At 39.3% G+C, this 20,746-nt stretch overlaps 1 protein-coding gene across 1 annotated transcript in view; it reads left to right on the top strand.

Annotated features, from left to right (window-relative positions):
- Positions 1-20,746, top strand: part of PHEX (phosphate regulating endopeptidase homolog X-linked) — a 103,338-nt gene that overhangs the window by 64,910 nt on the left and 17,682 nt on the right. The window contains exons 13-15 of the mRNA XM_026062860.1: positions 3,100-3,177; positions 4,808-4,911; positions 11,647-11,705. Coding sequence (XP_025918645.1) covers positions 3,100-3,177; positions 4,808-4,911; positions 11,647-11,705 — 241 coding nt within the window. The remainder of the gene's footprint in view (positions 1-3,099; positions 3,178-4,807; positions 4,912-11,646; positions 11,706-20,746) is intronic.

The raw sequence follows: 20,746 nt of genomic DNA, 5'->3' as shown, positions 1-20,746 counted from the left end.
TACTAGGGTTTTGTACAGCCTCTCTAGCAAAATATCTCAGTAGTGCCTGATCTTTTTGTTRTCGTGCATGGAAATCTTAAGTTTGTGACATCAATTGTCAAAGAGACAAAGAAACAATATGCATGATCTGGTAAGTGAGTGCAGCTCTTTGAAGTCACAGTTCAGTGCCCTGCTTGCTAGAAGAAACTCTTGCCATCTTCCCTGTCTAATATAGCAGGGCCCTGACGAGACTAACGAATTTGTGTGGCTACAACATAAAATTAATGCTAAATAATAGTTATAGATGTGATATTTAAGTCAACCTAGGTCAGATCAGCTGTTGAGGCGCCTGAAGGAATCATCCTCACCTTTGGAGGTGTTTGGTTAAGGAGTGGGGCCTAAAAAGGCCAAAAAAAGGCAATTCCAAGCTGTCGCTCCCATTGGGCTGCCATGAAAGAAGAGACTGAGCTGGATATGGCTGATATTCCATGAAGATCCTGATAGCAATTGGGGGCCAAAATATCCATGTGGTGAAGGGGATGCGGATGTGTCCTGGTCATGACCGTGAATTAGCACCTCGGGTTTGAGGGCAGGGTCTGTCATCTCTTCTTTCAGCAAAGAAGCACGCTTCTCTGTTCGTGGTAAGACTGTCAGACCTAGGCTTGCTTCAGTCCTCTGCATTTGGAGCCTGTGAGGTGTGAATCTCTTTGCTTTCATTTGGAAGGCAGTCTAGAAAGTAAGAGTGTTTTTAAGGGATAACACAACACGGAAAATGCTCTTTGTTATGTGCTGAAACATGATAAACAATCTTTTGATCAACATTGTGCTGCTTAAAGCATTAGTGAAATGACTTTGTACTGACACAGTTAATCCTTATCGCTTCTGTCAAAATCACCGTCGATTTTTGCAAGTTGCACTATAAATTGTTTTTAAAGGGGTGCCTCTTTATCATATAAATTATTTTCTTTCTTGCATCACTTTAAGCAAAATGTTAAGGGGGTCATTTATGTAGATTCAACACAGAGGCTGCTTCATTAAGTGATTCAAATGATTACCATTTCCGTGTACTGAATGACCTGTTCTGCACATGCAAAATATTTGAAATTCACTTAACTTGTTTAAGCAACTAAGTAGAAATTTAAACTGATGAGCTTTCCTCCTTGCTTTCTGGAGACTAATATAACAACTAGTACTGAAAACCTGGAAGTGAAAGGGAAGTTTACCAGTCCCTTGCAAGTTCAGTCAGCTGGACCTGACAGCACCATCAGGCAAAAATTAGATGCTCTCCTATTAGATGCTCTCCTGCTTGCAGACTAATTGCGCTTCCTCCCTCCTTTTTTTTTCTGTAGGCTTTTAAAAATATCTTTTAAAGGCTGCTATGCCTTCTGGAAAACTGAGAAAACATTCTATTGAGACTTAATTTGGCTCATTTCATATTTCCTGTTCAGCATTTGTCTTCTATTGTTTTTTTATCACTAGGGTTATTTGCATGACAATGGGATCTTTCTTGCTTAAGAGTTCATCTGCTCCTGCTGCTAATTTCCCACCTGAAGTTGTAATCTTCTGTTTGTGACATCTTAATTATCTCAACCGCAATTAATTGTGATGTCACAAATGGAGGATTATGACTTTGGGTTGGAAATGAGATTGAGAAATTGAAGGAGTCTCAAAAAGACTCTAGAAAAATAAAAGGGGAGATAAAATAGTTTTCGTTAACCCGATGTGGTCTCCCATCAGCTTTCTTTTTACAGCTATGGAACAGCTGTTTCTAATTTTTGCCATCTTTGGTCTTCATAGGAGGTCCTGTTGTATGAGACTTYGCGGAGGGGAAGAAAGGGGTTAGGATTTTATTGTGGAGGGAGGGGAATCCTCCCTTTAACAGCCACCAAAAGGCAAATGAAAGTAGATGGGTCACCAGCAAGGCTTGGGGGTTYACCCACAAGGAGCGGATTGCAGGGTTGGCATGCCCATAGTTGATTTAAAGGCAGGACAGTTTATATTTCATGTCTTGCAACATTTGCATGGATTTAGCTGTTTGTGTTTGAAGAACAATTTTGTTAGAAGAAAAGCTTTTTGGGGGGAAGAGGGGTATTCTAAAGACTTAAGGAGGAATTATGTTCCACTTCCCCAAACCATAAAAAGCAAAAGCTTTATGCTACCCTAGTCCATCATGGGCTTAATTTATTCTGTGGCTTTGACATATTCTATTTCTGTGCAAGTCCTCTTATCCTTTTGTATATTTCTACTTTTCCCTTGAAAATGCAGTGTTTCCACAGACATTCTGGATGACTGGGTGGCCTCTTGKTTTTTTTGTGAGTTTTCCTGAGGACATTATTGAGCTTGTTTACATACTTATGCCATGATTTGTCAAGTGGGAATACTTATCCACAGCTACTATTGCTTCACACCACAGTGTTTATATGGGTTGTGCATAAACACTGAGACCAGTTCATGACTCTGAAAGAGAATAAACCTAAGTTAATGAAAAGTGTCTTATTTTAACACTAGCACTAACTTTAGGATCAAGTAAAGTAGAGGGATGAAAGTGGAGAATGAAACAAAAATCAGCCATGTGATCTAAAGAAAGTACAGTCTGCTTCAGAAAAGAGTGCACCCATCCTCAGGTGGTGTAAATGGAAGTGACCTTCAGTGGAAAGATGCCAGTCTTTACCTGCTGGGGCCTAGGTTCATCCATATTCAAGTACCAAGTATGTTTCAACAGCTGGATGTGTTCCAGCTGCTGTGCTGGAGCAAAATGGGTTCTTTTCTATTATCTTTTGGAAAACGCCATAAAAATAGGCATTTGACTATCTGATTAACTCAAAAATCATTAGGGCAAATCAGCTGTTAGGAATAAGATTTTGCACTCAAACACTGCTGTAAGTCTGCAAAAACTCTCCAAGAGTCAACAGAACGACTGYATTAATCTGACAGCAGAAGCTGGATCTCTGTGTTGTGATACAAAACTGATCTGTGGCACCAGGTTTACCTTGGTTTAAAGTTAAACTATGATGCCTTCTGGGAGGCATAATAATACATGATGAGAAAAGAATGAAAAAAAGCCATACACTGAGTAATGGTGAAGTCTGCCAATGTTTTCTTCTTTTTTCTTTTTCAAAGGCAAAAGCAGTTATGGCAAAAGTGGGTTATCCTCAGTTCATAATGAATGACACATATATTAATGAAGACATCAAAACAGTAAGTGTCAGCATTCTTCTTTTACATATTGCAGCCATTCTTTGCTGTTTTGCTGCTGTCTAAAATCAGAGCAGTTCTTTTGTTTTGCACCCTTCTGGAGTTCTGCTTGCTTGGTTATTTATACACCTTGAATTAAGTATGTGCRCTCTTGTATCTAAAATGTCAATGCCAAGTGTCTATGTGAGATCGCCATGAGGCCTGCTGGGAGTAAAATGTGCCTGGGTGCAAGAAAAAGTCTTTTTGGTATTAAACATTTTTAAGGTTAAAAATACCCTGGCATAAATTGTGTATTTAGAGTTGTATTAAAAAGATCTCCTCTAAGTAAAGGTCTTCAAAAAAAACTAATGTATTTCTCCTCAGAATATCATAACTCATGTGCATCATGTATGTTCTTCCCCCTTCTCCAGGCTATGCATTTTACTTATGCTTATTAGTTACAATTGTGCCTAGAGGTCCTCAAAATAGAGCCTCACTGTGCCGGGTGCTGGACAAGAACACTGCAGGGGGACTCGTTCGTTATGACAGACCCAGTATCTGTTCAGCCTAATTAAGGCAGAAAGGTAGATGGTGAAGAATAACATGTATTCCCATTTTCCAAAGGGGTGACTCTGGCATGTATAGGATGAACGGTGTTACCTGGAGTCACAGACAATGTAGAACCACAGATTAAACCCTGTACCACCAAAATCCAAGTCATAACAGAATCATCTTTGCCAGAGAACWTGAATAAAACTAGCAAGAAGCATAATTTATAGAGAAACCTGTGAAGAACCAACTCTACAAGCCCAGTCCTTGTTGATGGAAAGAGTAGAGAGAGATGGTGCTGTGAACCATTGTCCCCGGTGTAATGAGGCCAAGGACATGACAAGCTTTGCCTTTCAGGATAGGGAATTACTTGCCCAGATAAACAGTAATGAAAAACCCATGTTAAGCAGGGTTGCAAAAACATAGTTTGAAGTATAACTTGATCACACGTGCTAGGATTGCTTCAAACTGATGATAGGGATATCAGCTGGATTTATAAAATATTAACAACCCCTTTTCTTGCATGGTTAGTCAGGTATGTGGGCTTTGCTAATAGATTTGGAGGCTTATGGAAACCTGGAGCGCTATGTCTGTAAATACCACTTAATGTGAGAAATGATAAGAAAGCATGGCAGAATCCTCTAAGAAAGTAGACTATAAGATATTTGTAATGAAATAAAAAACAAACTGAAAAGAAAGGGCCTTTGTTACATTTTTGAAAATGGTTCTAAAATACACTTTCAAAATAATACCAGTCGTATTTGCTTATGGAAAAGAGTCTGACCTAACAATAACCATAGAAACATATGGTCTGCAATTAATCATTARGTATACTTCTGATTTCCTCAGTTGCTCTCTGCTTCTGGTCCACACAAGAGCTTTTCYGATGTTCCAATCCTTTGCGCAGATCTGTTCAGCCATTGCTTTTCTTTTCTAAACAACCCTTAAAAATATTTATTCTTCCTATCAAGTGTGAAAATTTTACTTCCTTTGATAATGACTCAAAATTAGGTGATTTTTTGTTTGAAATAAAAGTTTTAGTTGTTTTATGTCAGCTTTTGTTTCCTGGACWTGTTTTAAAAATGTCCATGCTTTATCTATACAGATGAAGTTTACAGAAAGTGACTATTTTGGCAATGTATTACAAACACGCAAATACACAGCCCAGTCTGATTTCTACTGGCTTAGAAAAGAAGTTCCAAAGACAGAGTGAGTAGACAAAATGCAAATTTACATAATCTTTAAAATATAAATATATTTTAAAATATATAGTTTATATACAGCATCATATTAAAATACAGAAAGTCTACAGGGGAAAAAAGGTTGTTTTTGTCATAAAATTGCTTTTTTTGTTAAGTTCTAGGTATTTCTGTTCTGATGCACACTTGTCATATGCTTGCAGCTTGAACTTTAAATTTAATGAAAAAAGATAATTGAATCTCAATTAAAATTGGATTATGTCTCTTGGTCACAGTTAGAATTTAGAATAGTACAGCAGGGATTTATGAAATACATTTTCTATGAATGGAACCATTAGTAAGAGATAATGTTATTATTACTAATAACAATCAGCGTTGTTAGTTACCTGCTGTTGATAGCAATGGTATGGAATAAGACATAATTTAATTTACATATGTTACATTTATTTATTTGTAAACCTGAGAGTCCATATTGTGTTGCATGAAGTCATCAAATACATGAAGGAATCGATCTCTTTTCTTACTAGTGGATAATCAAATCCTTAAAATGCAAACTAAAACCTAAACAGAAGTTAATTAGTCTAATCACACTACTTAAAAATGACTCCTTCTATACAGAGACTTTGAAATCAGTGCTGCTGCTTAGATTTTGCGGTTGTATTTCCTTATGGCTCCAGTAATTCTTACTCATGCTGAACCATACCTTGCTTCAAGAATGGCTCCATGTCATCAGTGAGGCAGGTGGGGCTTGTCAGCAGGACAGGCATAAGCTCCTCCTGGTTAGGGTGTTAGAATTTGCCCCCGTATTTTTGAGGGGATGTTTATAGCTTAATTTTATCTGTGAATTTTACCTTCTATTCATACCTCTCTCTGATACTGTAAGAATTAATCCAAGGGAATGGTTTTGTAGGCTTTTCTGCAGCCTTGGATGCCTGGACTAGATCATGATAATATATATTCTCTTCAGACCAACAGTTTCCCTGTGAGCAGTGAAATAACACTTACTTCCCTACAGAAATGGAGATCAACAATCTTTATCCTTCATCCTCGTGAAAAGAGTTGTGGCTGCACTAATGCAGACCAAATAGATTCTTGGCACAATAGGAAATGTCAGCTGTAAGGAAATTAATTGGCAGGTAATCCCTGAAATGTACAGCTCAAGGACCATAATCTGAGAACTGTCACATCATGGGTATGCTTAAAAAAAATGAAGGATTTACTCCATTGCCCACTACAAACAAGACTGAATACTTCCTCATGCTTGTCTTTCCCCCTTTATTTCAAGGGCTACTTAACAGCAGTCTCCTCATCGCCTTAGTCTTGCCCCAAAATAGGAGGTCTGTTCTAGTCTGCTTTTATCCTTTCATTGCTAAAAACAGATAAATAGATCCAATGTCCATATGCAGTCACTAAGGAGCTCATCCTAAACCCCAACGAGGTGGAGCGAAAGGGAATGAATGATTCCTTCTGCCCTGCATTCGCCRCAGTGCAGAGGGGAGAGGTGCCTCCAGCAGGATGGCTGTCCCCCTGCCGCATGAGGATGCTGGTGGGGGACAGGGACCCACCAGTCTAAAACATGTCAAATCTGGCCTTAAAAATATCAGTTTGCCACATTTTGACTACAAACTACAGCTTTCTGATGCTTTTACTTTTTCTTAAGCTTTTATCTTTCATGGCACTCCGCAGATCATTGGTCTACACTGAGGCTTGGCACTGTGTTAAYAGATAATTTCCCTTGGGGTTTTGTTTCTGTTTTTTTTTTTTCTTTTCCTCTTTTCCATAGTTCAGTAGCTTTTAGCAAAACATTTATATTTATAGATAAATAGCTATTATAAGATGGTCCATGCTGTGGACTGAAAAAGGTACATAAAGAAATGTTTTAAAATATTATAAAAATATTTAAGGAAATAGTTTAATATAATCTAAGAAAGAAACCAGGTAGTTTACCACATAGTAAGGTAATATCACCCAGAAAAGGTAAAACACTGCATTCATTTACCAAACAGTCCACATTTCTCAGCAATATCATTTCAAACTGGACTCACTTTCCTCAGCACCGTCCACTATATGGAAAATCAAAGTGATGGTTCACTCCGAACCCCCACAAAAGCATCATGGGAATGATAGAGGAGCTGGAGGCAGAAGRCAAAGAATTTTGATAAAACAAGAGGATTGGTGTTGGGAATGTGGGTATCAAAGCAGAATATTTATTCTGGAAATTCAAGAGTTTCATACGCTAAGAARGGGAAAAAATTCCCCAGACTAGGAGCACCTATCGAAATTCCTTGTCCCCTGTTTTTCTGCCTCTTGACCTAGCAGTTAGCCAGTTTACAGGAAAAGGAGCTGGGAGGCTGTCTGGCACAGTGTTGCTCAGACCTCAGATGTTGCTCAGCGGAAGGGGGGATGTATCGGATGTCTTTGAGACCTGGCTGGTTCCTGCCAGCTGAGATGGGGCCCTGCCTGCCTGTCCGGGGTTGGGCTTCCCCCGTGGGCACCACAGCTGCCCAGGGTGGAACTTGCTGTTTTTAACACCAGTTTTGGATACCAGCTGTGATCTTAGTAACTGGCAGGGGAACTAGCTGTTATCCTAACAGCCAGCTCTACCAAACCAGAGAATAAATACTGGTCTCAGGAGGGAGACCTACAAAAGGGATTCATGACAGYAGCCAAGGAATATGATGCATGAAAAGGAGTGGGTTGAATGGAGAGAGCTGAATGGAGGAGGCAGGGCACAAATTGATGTTAGAACAGTCATATCACAGAGAAATATCTAGCCCTTCTTTAATATTCATCTTTCTCCTTTGAAATCAAGACATCTCCTCAAAGGTTTTTAGGCCTGGGCAAATCTTTCTTCACATTTCACTCAACAATGCTGGAGACGCAGGCATCTGGCAGCCCTATAATGGGAAAAGACTCCCAGCTTTCCTGCAGGACTTATTTTGGTTTCTTGGCTGCATGTGGTTGGTTGTAAGTCCTGGTCCTTAGTTCACTATGGGCGAGTTAGAGGGGAAGACAGCTCTCAGAGTGGTGCTGGATTGGATGCAGTAAAGGACAGTGCAAACACTCCCCTACAWAAAAGGAAAAGCAGACATGAAGTACGCTGGGTGTGCGGTTGTCTGCAGGAGGCTGGCTGAGCTGTCAGCTCAGAAATGCTGTGGGTGGGCTAGCTGGCCCTGGAGAAGAGAAAGGCCAGAAAGGAGCCACCTGGAGCCTTTTCCTGCTCTTTGAACCTCGTTTTAAGCAGTGATCTGACACTGCAGGTTGGGCCCAGCCTTACCCGCCATGTTTCTTGCCCAGCCCCAGGGAAGATAGGAGGCAGCCTGGTCTGGGAGGCTAATCCACTGTTCCTACAAAGGAAAATGTCTGAAAACAGACTAAGAGGTGAGAAGAAGAAACACATTTTCAAAAGTCACGCTGAAGATTCTCTCCCCTTTAGAAGTTTTTCTTTATATTCCTTTCTTATCTGGGGAAGAGGTCTTTCAGATTCCAGCTTATYAGCAACTTTGTACTGTCTTACTTCTAACCAGCTTAAGTGCATTACACATTCACAAGTTCATTTTTTATTTACCTGTGGGTTTTTTTTTTCTTACTTTGGACTTTGAACACCAAATTCTGCTCCACCTGAGTGATTTCTTCTAATTCGAAAAGTCAGGAGAACAAATAGTAACTTCAATTTAAGCTTTTTAGGGATTTAAAAAAAAAAAAAATTTCCCCGTATTATAGCTCTTCCTAGTCATCTCTTTTCACGACTGCCAATGTAGTACACTATACTCTTAACTCAGAAAGGTAGATATTACAGAGGCAGTTATAGCATAAACAAACAGCTAGGAGAGGAGCTGCTTCACCTGCTAACTCGGTGCAGGTTTCAGATTTCATTTTTGTAAGAGAAATTTCAAATTTACAGGTGTCAAATCTACAGCATTATACTGTGCTGCAGTAGTTGATAAGGTAATGTTACAGGACATCACTCAAAGCTGTCCCTCTTTCAAATGCACATAAGAAGTGTAAACGGTTCTAGCTTGATTATTTAGTTTGTAACTAATGGGAGCTTAGAGTTTCTTATGCTTGTCCTTTTTCTATCCTTCTGCAAATAGATTTTTTGTATCATAGAAGAGTCAAACGCACAGAAATTCTAACCAGAGCTAGCGCAAATGCCCAAGTAACCTTACTTCAAACAGGAATGTGAATGCTATTTCTAAATCTGCCTCACCTTAACATTTAACCTCAACAGATATTTATTACAGATCATGTAGTAATTTGATGTATTATTAGTTAAGGTCTGTCACTGAAGGCTCACTCATTTGAAGGAGCTCACTGAAAGCATGAAGGATGCGAGGTGAAAGGTAGTCTTCTAGTCTGAAAGGTAGCAGTCAAAGTTATTTCTGTGCTTCTTATGGAAAATGCTTCCTAAATCTTTTTGAGAGCGACTCAAAATGATGGAGTGTAAATATGCTCCTTGCTAGAGCGTCTAGATGCCAAATACAAAATTAAGCAGTGCACTGTGTTTGTCACCTGAGAATTCTGTTCTTCATGGCTTCTTGGTATGGCTATTACATCTTCTGTTCCTATCTATTTAAAAATATAACAAATATATGCAGAATAGGTCTTCAGACCTTCCATGTAAGAGAGGCTTGTAAAGAACTTAGTTTGCTTTTACCCTGTCTGAGAAAAATGGGACTTTTGTCAGTATTTGGTTTATACTAGGCTCAAGAAGCAGGATGGGCTCTGTCCTTGCTGATCACAGTCATGCTGTTGGGTAGATCATGAAGAAAGGAGTAGCCTCAGGGCAGAGATGTTGTGGTGAGTCCTAGCAGCTAGTGTATGAAGCCCTACCTGTGAGGCAGGTCTGCCGGCATGAGAGCATGGCAGCCGTGGTGCGCTCTGCAGCCACCAGAGTCCAGACAGCACGTCACACCACAGCTTAAAGAAAGATTTGTAATAAGAGTTCTGTCTTTGTCAAAAGGGACAGGATCCTTCAGGCCTACTGCTAAGCCTTACAGTTTGACTGGAGAGCAGGTCCCACTTCACAAGTGGCTGCCTTGCATCCTCCAGACAATTCAGCTGATTGCTCCTGTGAACAAATGTGAAATTACAATGTTGTTAATTAGACCCTCTAATGTTTTTCTTTATCCCCTTACCATAAGCATCCTTTATGCAGTTTTCCATTATCCCACTACATTATCGCTGACATTTCATCTCTTTATTATAGAAAAAAAAAATCTTACCCTGCTCCTCTCCTTCAGAATCTCCTAAATAAGCTGGGAGGATTATCTGTGGCAATTAGAGTCTATAATGCGACAGATGGTTAAGATATTTACATGACATCACCCTTTGATGATTTCATTGGTTAGTTTTCCTAGTTGCTGCATTGTAAAAGAAGCTGCCCAGCTTTGAACATGAGAGAGACAGATAAATTTATTGATAAAAGGCAGAGTGCTGCCGTGCTAAAACTCTCTTTGTTGCATTGTTTATGTGAGGATATCAGTCGCCAGCAAAAAACACAGTATGGATCAGCAGATAACTCATTCATTTCATTGTACTATTTTAAAGCAGAGATTGTGTACTCGAATGTCATTGCCATCATACGTCTTCCGTGTTCTGATAGATCTTCCTTTGTCTTACTCTGTTTTGCAGCTCTTATCTCTTCTCTTTGGACAAAATTTTTCAAAGCAATTGCATTGCATTCATTGCTTTGGATTTGTAAAACTTTAGTGTAATATATTGCGAAAGACATTAAGATTGTTCCTGTGTGGGCATTTATTACAGCTGTTTCTAATTTCCTATGAATTAACCACTAATTCTCATCAACTTTATTACTTTATCTCCGTTCTTCATTATAAAAATATTAGGTGAAATCTTGGGCTCACTGAAGTCAGAATTTCACCTTGAGGTGGTTTGGATCTTGCTGAAGCCTACTGAGATTTTTTCTACTGATTTGGGTGAAACTACTGTTGATATATATGAGTTTAGGCTAAGGAAGTTCATATTTACTTTTTACTTTTCAAATCTAGGYTTCTTTCTAGTCTGTACTGGAAATCTAACTATGAGATGGAATGCCAATATTCTTTTTTTTTAATTTGTTTTGTGATGCAAGTGGCCCATTTGTTTATGGGCACACTGATAAAATTAGCAGTGTTCACTGTGTAGGGTACAGAATGTGAAGCTGTTTATTTCTAACTCTAGTTTCCAGATAGGACCCACCCATTCCACTGGAATCATCCTAACTGTCCATGTGGTTATTCAGCAGAGAGACTGAGACCACTTCATTTGTTTCAAAATGCTCTCCTGTAATTTCCAGAGGTAGTTTCTCCACACATGCTTGAAAGACAGGTTTAACAAAACCTAGGAGAGTTTTTGCTGCTGCTATTAGTGTTGCATCTCTGTTAGGTGAAATCAGGACTTCAGTCTGTCAGCATGGCAGATCTCACAAGCACAACAGTCACTTAAAAATAAAAGAGATTAGTCACTTAAAAATAAAATGGATTAACAATTACTCATGTTGAAATTCATTTCAACGTGCATTTAAATTCATGTGCATTTAGATAAAGCCATTAAACAATAGATTTCAATGGTCCAGAAAGTATAAATAGCATATTTTGAATTGGAGAAATAATTAAAGGTTTACGTATCCTAGGTCTTTTAAATTTTAATTGCTTTTTACTGAGTTAACTTTTTATCTTTGTTCATTGTGTTCATAAAGATACATAAGTGTACTGACAGTTGATTTCTTCTGCTCTTGCTACAGGTGGTTTACCAGCCCAACTACTGTCAATGCTTTTTATAGTGCATCTACCAATCAGATCCGTAAGTATCTGACTTTTGAGTCTTCTTTTAAAGTATGTGTTTGGAAAATGTATTTATCAGATAATACCTAATATAATAATCAGATAATATCTGTATGGTTCGTGTGTTTGTGACTGAAAATCAGATGTGATGAAAATCAGAAGCTCAGAAACATGGTAATTCAGCTATGGTTCATCTTAACTTTATTGGATAGTTCTGGAAAAACAAGGGTTCGTATAAATTTGAATTACTGTTGTTTAATGAGTTACCCAGCATCAGCTGAGCTGCAGTAACTGCTTGTSTCTGTCCATTGCAAATGTGGAAAAAAAATGTATTAGCTTAAATCTCTCTCCTTAAAGTTTAAACTAATGTTTTTATCTTCTGTTTGCTGTAGCAAAAACATGCACACACATACCTTCATAAATATGCAGTAACTCTTTAACTGATAGTAACTCAGTCCTATGGCATTAATAAATATGTGTCAATAAACATGACTGGAGGAGACTATGGTATAGACCTCGAAAGCTAAGAAATACTCTCCAACAAAGGTGTTCAAAGCCATTARCCTTCAAGGACAAGGAGTGATATCTGTAATTAACTTTAAATTCTTGGCTGCATAGTTTGAAGTTATTCTGTAAGTATAGTACAATCTATCTTACACTAATTTTAATTCCAGGTTGCTTTTAGACAACAGAATCAGCAATGCCTAGTTTGGAGGCTTATAAACTAAAACAGCTGAGTTTTTCAAAGATGTGTATGGTTTTGGATGTTCAGTTCCCATTCAGTTTTATGGGAGTTTACATAGAAACCTAACTGACTTTAAAAGTCAATACCTTTATTTCTAAAGCTAATAGTGGATAATAGCGTTATCTTTAAGTGAACACTTTTCTTTCTCCTTACTAGCTTTGCAAGTTAAATCAGCCTTTCTTCTGTGCTGCCAGGGTCTGGAAGATTGGCTGCTATAACCTCTGTGATTTTGGTCACCAAGGACAGGCTTGTCAAAAATTGCTGAGTGACTCCTCCTTATTTTCCTGAATCTTTTTTGATCACACAGTGAAGTGGTTTTTGAAAGGCACAAAATGAATGCATCACAATGAAGAGGTTGTTGCAGAGAACTGGCAAGCCTATATCCTGGTATCTGCACTTACCTATTACTGTAAATAATTTTTGCCTCCAAACCAATCACTTAACTTCTTTTGTGGCTAAGTGAGCTCATTTGTAAGGTGAGTATGATAATTAGGCAGGTTTTTGATTAAAATTAGTTCTAGGCATAGGCCGCACCACTTTAATTAACGGGCTACCATCATTAAGCAGCCACATTTTTGTTGATTATCTGAGTGAACACTTAAGACAGATTTCATTGAATTGATCAGAACTCTAAAGTATGTGTGGAAAAACGACAGCTGTTTTTCATCTTAGATTAAGCACAAACCGCCACTGCTTTTTTAGATGTATTGTGAATGCAGAGGAAGATTAGTTGGCAAAAAATGAGAACTGTTGCTGTTATGTCTTCTTTAACATTGGGTCCTTTCAAGTTTCAGCAGCATTCAGCTCTCTGACATGGCACATTAAAGAAAGTTATAACGAGAGGCTAGAGTTACCAAAGCTAAATTTCACACTTGCTCTGTCTAACAGTGTCACGAAGCAGAGAGATGTCATACGTAACCAATCAGTCATGGGTATAGAGGCAATTGTATTTTGTATCATAACTACTGACCTTCTTGCGCTGCTGGTGTTTGACCTTGAAGTTTGGATAGTGCTGCTCACTGTCCTTTTAAGACTGTTCTTAGGAGGAAAAGGATTTACGTGGGTCTTTTGGAACAAATCCCTTGCGTACCTGAGAGAGAGAGGTACAAATGTTGTCTTGCCCATAAATTATGATCAATAGGAGGAAGATTCAAAGAAAGGCAAGGTTATCCACTGCTGCTGGGTGTGGAGACTTTGCATGCAAAATGTCCCTTGGGAGACGTGGGAGGAGCATGCTCTGGCCTGAAGTTGCTGATAAATCTTTGTCACATCACTACTGAGCTTCCATTAATACTGCTGGGAAAGACTGCACTGCATGAGCCTGAGCTTTGCGAGCCCAAGCATACCCATACTGTGTGCTCTACCTCCAGGCAAATCTCACACCCAGGAGTTACTACCTCACTGCTTATAGCTATGTTTTCGGTAGCCATCTATAGAGAGTTCTGTAAGGGCTGGTGAAATGCTACAAAAACTGTGGCCTGTATAAAGGCCTAGTTAAACAGCAGAAAAAAGTCTTACAAAAGAGAAAGTCATTTGAGAATGAAAAATGAGCATGAACTCTAGCAAGTTAAATGTAAAGCTTTAATATAGCAAGCCAACAAAGATTTTGAGGAGCAACTTTCTAATAGCATAAGAATTAGCAATAAAACCTTTTCTCAAATACACTAAGAAAGAAGAGYTCATAAGGCATAATACAAAGATAATTCTTCACATTGAAAGAGTTTGGGAGGTTCTTATCCTAGTGCTTTACCTTATGGGAAGTAAATCCCCGTAAGTGTCTCAAATTTAGGGTCAATAGAAGATACTTTAGAAGAAATTCATAAAATGAACTGTGACAGAGGTGAGAGCCAGATAATATTCTCACAGGTGTTTTAAAGGAATTCAGATAAGAAATTGCCAAACTGCCAGCTTTGGCATGTCGCTTATCAATTATACCGGCCATAGCACAGGAGGAATGAAAGTGGAAATGTAAAACTTTTTTTTAAAAGAGCACCCAGAGGGATGTAAGTATCTGCAGAAAATTCGGTCTGGCTCCTATATGAAGGAATTTGGTAGCAACTATAACAAAGAAGAGAATGAGTGAATATATGATATAATTTGGAAGAGTCAATGTAACTTGGATTTTGCTTTTCCTTTGTAGGAAAAAAAACCATGCTTCACTAGTCTATTAGAGTTGTTTGAAATTCAGCAAGCATGTAAGTATGCTTGATACAGTATGCTTAGTTCCAAAAAGTGCTTTTGATGAGGTTCTTTCCCAAGGCTATTGGAAGTTGTCAGGGGTCAAGAAAGAAGGTCCTCTCATAAATTAATGACTGATTAAAGATGAGAAAAGGAGTTAGGAATAAATGATTTGTTTTCACAGTAGCTGGGAGAGTGAGTTACCAGAGGAATTCCACAGGGATCAGTGCTGGTTGATATATTAACAGATGATCTGAAAAAATGGGTGTTCTACTAAGAACAAAGGAACAGGTAGATATAAACTCTGTTTCAGGAGAACAGGTATTTTAGTAGAAGAATCACTGCACACCTGCCTAATGTTCTTTCTCTATACACATACTCCTGGTCACTGTTGAAGACAAGAATGAGCAGGGCAGACTTGTGTTGTCTGCTCGAGTGCTCCTACTCTTCAATAAGTAGACAAGATTCTAGTGTGTTGCAGCCCATCTGTTTTTGCTTTTGGCAAATGAGTTTACTAAGAGGGGTATTTGAGAAAACTGAATTTTAAAATGCGCAATGAAAATTGTTTCTGGAAAGCTGCTTCTACATTAACTGCAAAAGGCCTTAACTCCAAAGTTAATTCTAAAAATTGAGATCATTCAGTTTGGAAACAGAAATGTACCATGTGATATTATCAAAATAACCCCAGCTACTCCAAATTCAATTAGTCATTGAAGATTTCATGAAGCCATTTAGAGACAAAGACATTATCTCTGCCTTTAACCATGGATTCTGAGAAGGATCTATCATCAGGTACATGCAGAAGTGAAGGAGAACATGGGGTCCCTGGTCACTTCTGAATTTTAGAAAGATGCCTTTGCTTTCTGTGCACAGAACACAGTGAGGTCTCTGAGGCATTCCTGATGAAAGAAATGCAAATTCTTCTATCATTAGTCTGTATCACTGACATAAGCATTAAACAAGAAATCACAGCAATCTCCATACAAGTAACTGCAGGCTCCATACAAGGGCAGCTTGTTGTGTTTTTAATAGAATTGTGACTACTCAGTTGCTCAAAGGAAAAGGTCTTGCTTCGCTGAAAGTGGAAACTAATAGAAAGTGGAAACTAGATGATTTTAAAAATGGTTAGATTTGGGAGAATACAGCAAAACTTGCATGAGCAGTAGATTGTTACGGATTTTGCTGAGCTTCAGTGCAAAAATCCTTTTGTTTACTCTTTATTATTTCATCTCATTTTCATTACTAAATTATTGATAACTTGAATGGCCAACAATTTGCTTATTTCCAAAAGAGAAGGAAGTCGATGTATCAAGATAAGATGTGCTGCAAAGAGCAGTTATAAAACATGGTACATATAATTTATCTTACTATAAAAGTTTACTCCTCGTGTATTCTATACATGAGTTCTTTTTGTTTCCTCATTTTTCAGTTAATTCAAAGTGTGTTAGATTACCAACTATGCATGTTTAAAATGGCTGTTAATCATTTTTCAGCTCTAATTGTAAGATTCTTTTTTTAGTATTTTCTCATTAATTTCCCTTCAATTATAGGTGTTTAACAAAGACAACAGGTATACATCATTGTCTTTAGACATTACAAAGATATCTGAGTACACCATATAATCAAAGCAGTATGAATAGTATGTTTTTGATTATAATCATTGGAACACAAAAACACTTTCCCAAAGACTCTGTTTATTTTAAAGAGTTCTAGAGTAATCGATGAATATGTGCTGCAAATAGATACAAGTGATGACCAAGGCGTGCTATTATACTTCTGTTGAAGAAAAGGTTTTGTTTCATTACAGCACTAAAAATGTTGGCCTTTGAATATGTGAAGGGTAGAAGAGAACTGCTTATTACACGTGGTGTATTTAGTTCTCTTTCTAAGTGTAAATACATATATTTCTAGAATATGTTTAAAAAATTAACATTTGTGGGTCAGGAACAGTCATGAAGAGTGAATTTACAGTGAACAGAGCAAATATGAGTGACACACTCATGAGGTGTAAACTTGAACAGATTTATTGGGTAATTAACTATTGTTGATATTACCTCTGTAAGTTTATACCTATGCCTCTTTTAAGTCATTTGTGCTTATGCTGCAGTTCTGTAGTGAAAGTCAAGAGGCCTCTTTAGAAAACAGCTTCATTACATGTTTCAGGAAGAGGATATAATTTAAAACATAATTTTAAAATTATGTTTGAATTAGCATCCATATAGAAAACCATAGATAAGAGCCCATATTAGCCAGTAAGTATCATCTTTAGAGAAAGTGGAACGCAGATATTGATGCTGGCAGCTTTCAGATGTTTTGGGTTTGCAAGAGAAAACTCTTACCTAGCTAGGAAACCAAGTGATAGTACATGGTGTCATGGTCTCAGGGTGGGCAAGGGGACTATATGCAGGGACACTTTCTCTTTCCTTAAGAACTGGAGTAATTGGCAGGTTATTGATGAAGTAGTTTCAAGTGCTCCATTAGTTGCCGGGAGGTTAATGAACAATAATGGCTCTGGACTGCACATTTTCTAAGCCCTGTTATTAAGTAAGTTTTGAGTGTGTTAAAGTGAGTGAAAGTTTTCAACTTTCATGATTTCCTAGTGACCAGTATTCTCTTTTATTTGATTACAGTCACAGATGAGATGATACATGATCCTTGCATCTGTTTTTTATTTCTTCTTCCTAAAATTCTTATCTATAAATATATAAAATAGGAGAACTTTTTCTCAGGGGAATCTAGAGAGTTGTTTCCCTTTATAAAATAAAGATCAAAGGATCTTGTAAAGACATATATTTTTGCATCTTTTCTACCTTCTATACAATCTAGCACTGTATTACTTGGCCCCCTCATAAACAGACATGCGTTTCATATCACGCCAGTGAGGTTGGGAAATGCTGCGTTCTATTTTACAAGCAGGAGCTAGAGACTGAGAAAAGACCTTCTTTTTTTTCAGGTGAGGTGGAAGCTGAGCCAAGATTTGAGCCAAGGGCTGCCGAGTTTTCTGCTTTAAGGCAATCATTAAGACGAATTTATTCACTAGACCTGAAACCCAAATTTTTTCATGATTCTGTGAGCCATCTCATGTGTTTTTAGTTTGCTTCATCCATTATTAGAATAATATCATGGGGAAAGTCTGCATAGTTTCTATGAACAATCAGATGAAATGTGATTGCTTGTGTCTGTTTGGACAAGTAACAGCATTCCCTAAATTTCAGCGTGTTCATCTGCAAAATGTGTATAATAATACCATAAAGATATTAGCTGGCAAATGGATTCATTAATGGCAGTAAAGCCATGGTAAAAGCAGAGAAAAAAACTGTTTCAAATTTTAAATATGTTTTAACAAGCTTCATGCACCTTGCTGGGAGAGAGGGCTTAAAATGGATATAATGGATAAAATGAAGATTCAGTTAAGTTAAAAGTAGCCCTGTGCAGATAAAGAGTGCTGTTGGAGCTTCGAGATTAGCATAAATTCAGAGCTGAATATATAAAGTAAGCCAGGTGCACTCCATTGTGTGAAATGTTCCTGCATGTAGAGCAGTATGATAAATGAGGGGAAGGTTCAGCAGATTTGTCATGGCCCATGGGAGGCAGAGGAAGCTGCCATGGCAAGTATGGATGAAGGAGGATTTGTAGGGTGTCTTTGCTCCTAAGGATTTTCAAAATAAATGAAGATAAATACTGCTCCCTTTTAAATATCTAGGAAAATAGTGGCTTTTTGCCCCAAGAAGCATTTATGTGTCTGCCATGTGCAGAGAGACACTGTCCGAGCATGCAGGGATGGGGTTAGGAAAGCCAAAGCCCTCCTGGAGTTGAATTTGGCAAGGGACATAAAGGRCAACAAGAAAGGTTTCTACAAGTACATAAGCAGCAAAAGAAAGGCTAGGGAAAATGTGGACCTGCTGCAAAATGGAGCAGAGGCCCTGGTGACAAAGGACATGGAAAAGTCTGAGGTACTCAATGCCTTCTTCACCTCAGTCTTTATCAGCAAGACCACCCTTCAGGAATCCCAGGCCCCTGAGACGCGGAGGGGAAGTCTGGAGCAAGGAAGACTTACCATTGGTGAAGGAGGATCAGGTCAGGGAACACTTGAACAAACTGGACGTACACAAGTACATGGGCCCTGATGGGACCCACAAGTGCTGAGGGAGCTGGCCCATGTTGTTGCATGGCCACTCTTGATTATCTTTGAAAGGTTGTGGCAGTCGGGGGAGTTTCCTGAGAACTGAGAGAAAGCAAATGTCACCCCTATCTTCAGGAAGGCAGGAAGGAGGATCCAGGGAACTACAGGTCAGTCAGCCTCACCTGAATCCCTGGGAAGGTGGTGGAACAAATCCCCCTGAAACTATTTCTTAGACCAACCTGCTAGCCTTCTATAATGAGATAATGGGCTTGATGGGTGAGCAGAGAGCATCTTGCCTTTAGCAAGGCTTTTGACAGTCTCCCATAATATCCTCATAGACAAACTGATGAAATATGGATGAGTGGACAATGAGATGGATTGAAAACTGGATGAACTGCCAGGCTGAAAGGGTTGAAATCAGTGGCACGAAGTCCGGCTAGAGGCCAGTCACTAGCAGTTGTTCTCCGGGGGCTGATACTGCAGCGACCACTGTTTAACATCTTCAATGATGACCTGGGCAATGGGACAGAGTCTGCTGTGCAGGCAGGGGCCAGTCAGCTGTAGAGAAGCTTTGCAGAGAAGAACCTGCGGGTCTTGAGGGGACAGCAAGTTGAACATGTGCCCTTGCAGCAGAGAAGGCCAATGCTATTGCCAGCAGTTTGAGGGAGAGGATCCTTCCCCTCTACTCAGCACTGGTGAGGCCACATCTGGAGTACTGTGTCCAGTGCTGGGCTCCCCAATACAAGACATAGACGTGCTGAAGCAAGTCCAGGGAAGGGCCCTGAAGATGATAAGGGTTTGGAGCATCTGAMACATGAGGAGAGGCTGAGAGAGCTGGGACTATTCAGCCTGGAGAAGAGAAGGCTCARAGGGGGATCTGATCAATATGTATAAACACCTGATGGAGAGGAGTAAAGAAGACAGAGACAGACTCTTCTCAGTGGTGCCCCCAGTGACATGATGAGGAGCAACAGGCACAAATTGAAATACAGGAAATTCCATAGAAACAAAAGAATTTTTCACTGAGGATGGTCAAACACAGGGCCAGGTTGCCCAGAGAGGTTGTGGAGTCTCCATCCTTGGAGATAATTCAAAATCCAACTGGACACAGCCCTGAGCAACCTGCTGTAGCTAAGCCTGCTTTGAGCAAGGGTATTGGACTAGATGATCTCCAGAAGTGCTTTTCAGCTTAAACCATTCTGTGAGTCCATGGATRACCTGGATGGCTTACTGAAGGATCAAATGGAGGAAGAGGGAATGGGCAGCGAAGAAGGAAGAGGAGGGAGCAGAACTGCACTGTCTGGCAGTGGGCAGTCAGATGTTTGATGAATCCCTCCTTTGTCCTGCAAGTATACACCTCCCTCCTCCCTGTGTAGCCTCAGCTGTGAGTTGACCTGAGTGTTGGATCCCACATGTTCCGACGTGCAATGGCTCAATGAAAAATAGGTCATGGCTCCTAGTTTCATGTGCTGCCTGCAGTACTGTGTGATCTAGCCTGGCTCATCCATCTTGCCACCTGTGCCTGGATGGGGTATTGTTGCTGTTCTGTGACAGCCTGAACTCAGCTATCCACAGTATGATATTGCTGCAAAAGTGGGTAGGATGTAGGAAAGTAGCCAAGACAGACTGCGCAAGTCCAGGTCATCCACATGGCAGATAGGTTGGGGGGGTTGAGCGGAGCAGTCTGTATTAAGAGACAGCACATGTTTTTCTCTGTGTGATCTTGGTGAGTAAAGCCTTGAGAGTAGGCTCAGGCCTGCATTAGCAATAAAGTGTACACACAGCTGAGAGGGGCTTTTGGCCTGCGTTCTTCTTCTGGGACCATGTAGAGGGAGAAAGCATGAGAAGATGCAGCACAGGCTAAATTTGTGGTGAAGTGCTAACCTGAAGTAGCTTTCCAGTGCCTGTATCCGTTCCTTAAGATGTGAAACTCTTTAAAGTCTGTCTGACTTCCTTTTCCAGATCAGTGCTTTGCTTGCTTGTACTCCCATGGTATATAAATAATCCCTTTAGT

This window comes from Apteryx rowi, unplaced genomic scaffold, assembly GCF_003343035.1.
Source record: "Apteryx rowi isolate R43461 unplaced genomic scaffold, aptRow1 scaffold_194, whole genome shotgun sequence".
NCBI lineage: Eukaryota > Metazoa > Chordata > Aves > Apterygiformes > Apterygidae > Apteryx > Apteryx rowi.
This window is presented reverse-complemented; position numbering and strand designations above follow the sequence as displayed.